This window comes from Macadamia integrifolia, chromosome 8 (assembly GCF_013358625.1).
Source record: "Macadamia integrifolia cultivar HAES 741 chromosome 8, SCU_Mint_v3, whole genome shotgun sequence".
In the NCBI taxonomy this organism is placed as follows: domain Eukaryota; kingdom Viridiplantae; phylum Streptophyta; class Magnoliopsida; order Proteales; family Proteaceae; genus Macadamia; species Macadamia integrifolia.
Window position 1 is genome coordinate 26,809,913 of NC_056564.1, and position 1,783 is coordinate 26,811,695.

At 41.5% G+C, this 1,783-nt stretch overlaps 1 protein-coding gene across 1 annotated transcript; it reads right to left on the reverse strand.

The window, feature by feature from the left end:
* Positions 1 to 503: 503 nt before the first annotated feature.
* On the reverse strand, positions 504 to 1,281 carry LOC122086849. The gene is made up of 2 exons (XM_042655789.1): positions 883 to 1,281; positions 504 to 737 (listed from the first exon to the last, which is right to left on the reverse strand). The coding sequence occupies exons 1-2, from the start codon at positions 1,279 to 1,281 to the stop codon at positions 504 to 506; spliced, it is 633 nt and encodes a 210-aa protein (XP_042511723.1).
* Between the last annotated feature and the right edge of the window lie 502 nt (positions 1,282 to 1,783).

Sequence of the window (1,783 nt, forward strand, 5' to 3'; positions counted from 1 at the left end):
GAAGAAATTCCCCATGCATAATGGATGGAATTTATCTAATGATTTGGCACAATCCACTTTAGGAATTAGTAACAAAAAATTATTATTGATTCCATGAGGGAGAATACCTGAAAAGAAGAACCCTTTCACCACTCTGCAGACATCAATATTCACCACCTCCCAGCAACTTCTGAAGAAAGCTCCCGAATACCCATCCAGTCCTGGAGAGCTATCTAGATCCAGGTCCCTTACTGCTCATTTAATCTCATCATCAGATGGGATGGAGACCAGCATAAGTCTATCCGGGTCATGAAGAATATTGGGAATGCAGTTGAAAATTTGGGGTTGAGTATCTAACTTGATCCTCTTATGGAACTCCCCATAGAAATTAGCCAAATAGCTCCCCAATTGATCCTGATCACTAATCTCAGCCCCGTTCTCTGTGATAATACTCCTGATGGTGTTCCTCGATTGCTTGATGCGAGCCATAACATAAAAAAATATAGAGCATCTGTCCCCTTCCTTCAACCATCTGATTCTAGACTTTTGAGCCCATAGTTTTCATGATTGTCAATAGCTTTCCAGAACCTAGTCTTGGCAACAGCTTCCAAGTCGAAAAGGTGCTCGGAGTAACCCTCTTCCTCTATGCGAGATTGTACTGCCTCCAACTCAATCTTCACGCTATCAACCTCGCGATTCAGGTTAGGGAAGGCCCTTCTTGACCAAGATTTGATAGCAAGCTTTAAGCTCTTCAGCTTCTAAAAAAAAAATAAATGTAGCAGAGCCATTTAGGTTCATGTTCCAATCTTCCCAAATCATATCCACAAACTCAGGGTGGTCCAACCAAATTTTGTTGATTCGGAAAGGGCAATTCTTAGGGTTGGAAGAGAGCCTAGAGAAAACCAGCAGGGGTGCATGATCCGATGCAATTCGGGGAAGGATCTTCTGAGAGCAGTCATCGAAGGAGTTCAACCAATCTTCGTTCACAAAAGTTCTATCCAAGACAGCTACCACGTTGCCAGACCTTCTGTTGTTACTCCAGGTGAACTTCCTGCCAGAGGAAGGAATTTGGATCATAGATGTGGCATCAACCATGGCTCCAAATTCAGAAGCAGCGCCTAAGAAAAATCTGCTAAGCCCTCTTCTCTCATTACCAAATAAGGTCACATTGAAATCCCCGATAATCGTTCTTGGACAACCAGAAGGGTTAGTGGCCAGTTCCAGCCAAAGGTCCCTTCTCTTAGCTCGTGAGCACTTGGCGTGAGCCACTGAAAAATCAATAATTCTCTCATTCCACTCCATGGTTTTAAGTATCTCCGATACCGATACGATACCCTCCAATACGTATCTTAAATTTAGCCGATCGATACGATACACATCGATATGATACATGAAATTTTTAAAATCCTTTCGTATCGATATATATCCTACAATACATACCGATATGCATCAATACACCACCAATACACATCGATACGATACGATATGCCTCGGTACAACTATGAAAATTATAAAATTGAGGTAAAATATACGTTTCGGTATGTATTGGTACGTATCGGTATGGGTATGTATCGATCGGTACATATCGATATATATTGGCACGTATCGGTGAGTATCGATATATATCGGTACGTATCGGTGAGTATCGTTGAGTATCGATACGTATCGGTGAGTATCGGTCATATAATGGCCAAGATGGGTAATTTTTCAGAAAACACGATTTTTTGAAGGGTTTTTGTTCCAAAGTTGCTGTCAGCCATATTTCTCTCTAACTAAAGTGGAAATCAAGGTTGGGAACAAGGAT

Bases quoted from the DNA above. Each gene is read 5' to 3' on its own strand.
- LOC122086849 (XM_042655789.1), bottom strand. From the start codon at position 1,281: ATGGAGTGGAATGAGAGAATTATTGATTTTTCAGTGGCTCACGCCAAG. The intron at 738-882 runs GTTTTCTCTAGG...TTTTTTTTTTAG, and splicing joins CGGATCATGCACCCCTGCTG to AAGCTGAAGAGCTTAAAGCT.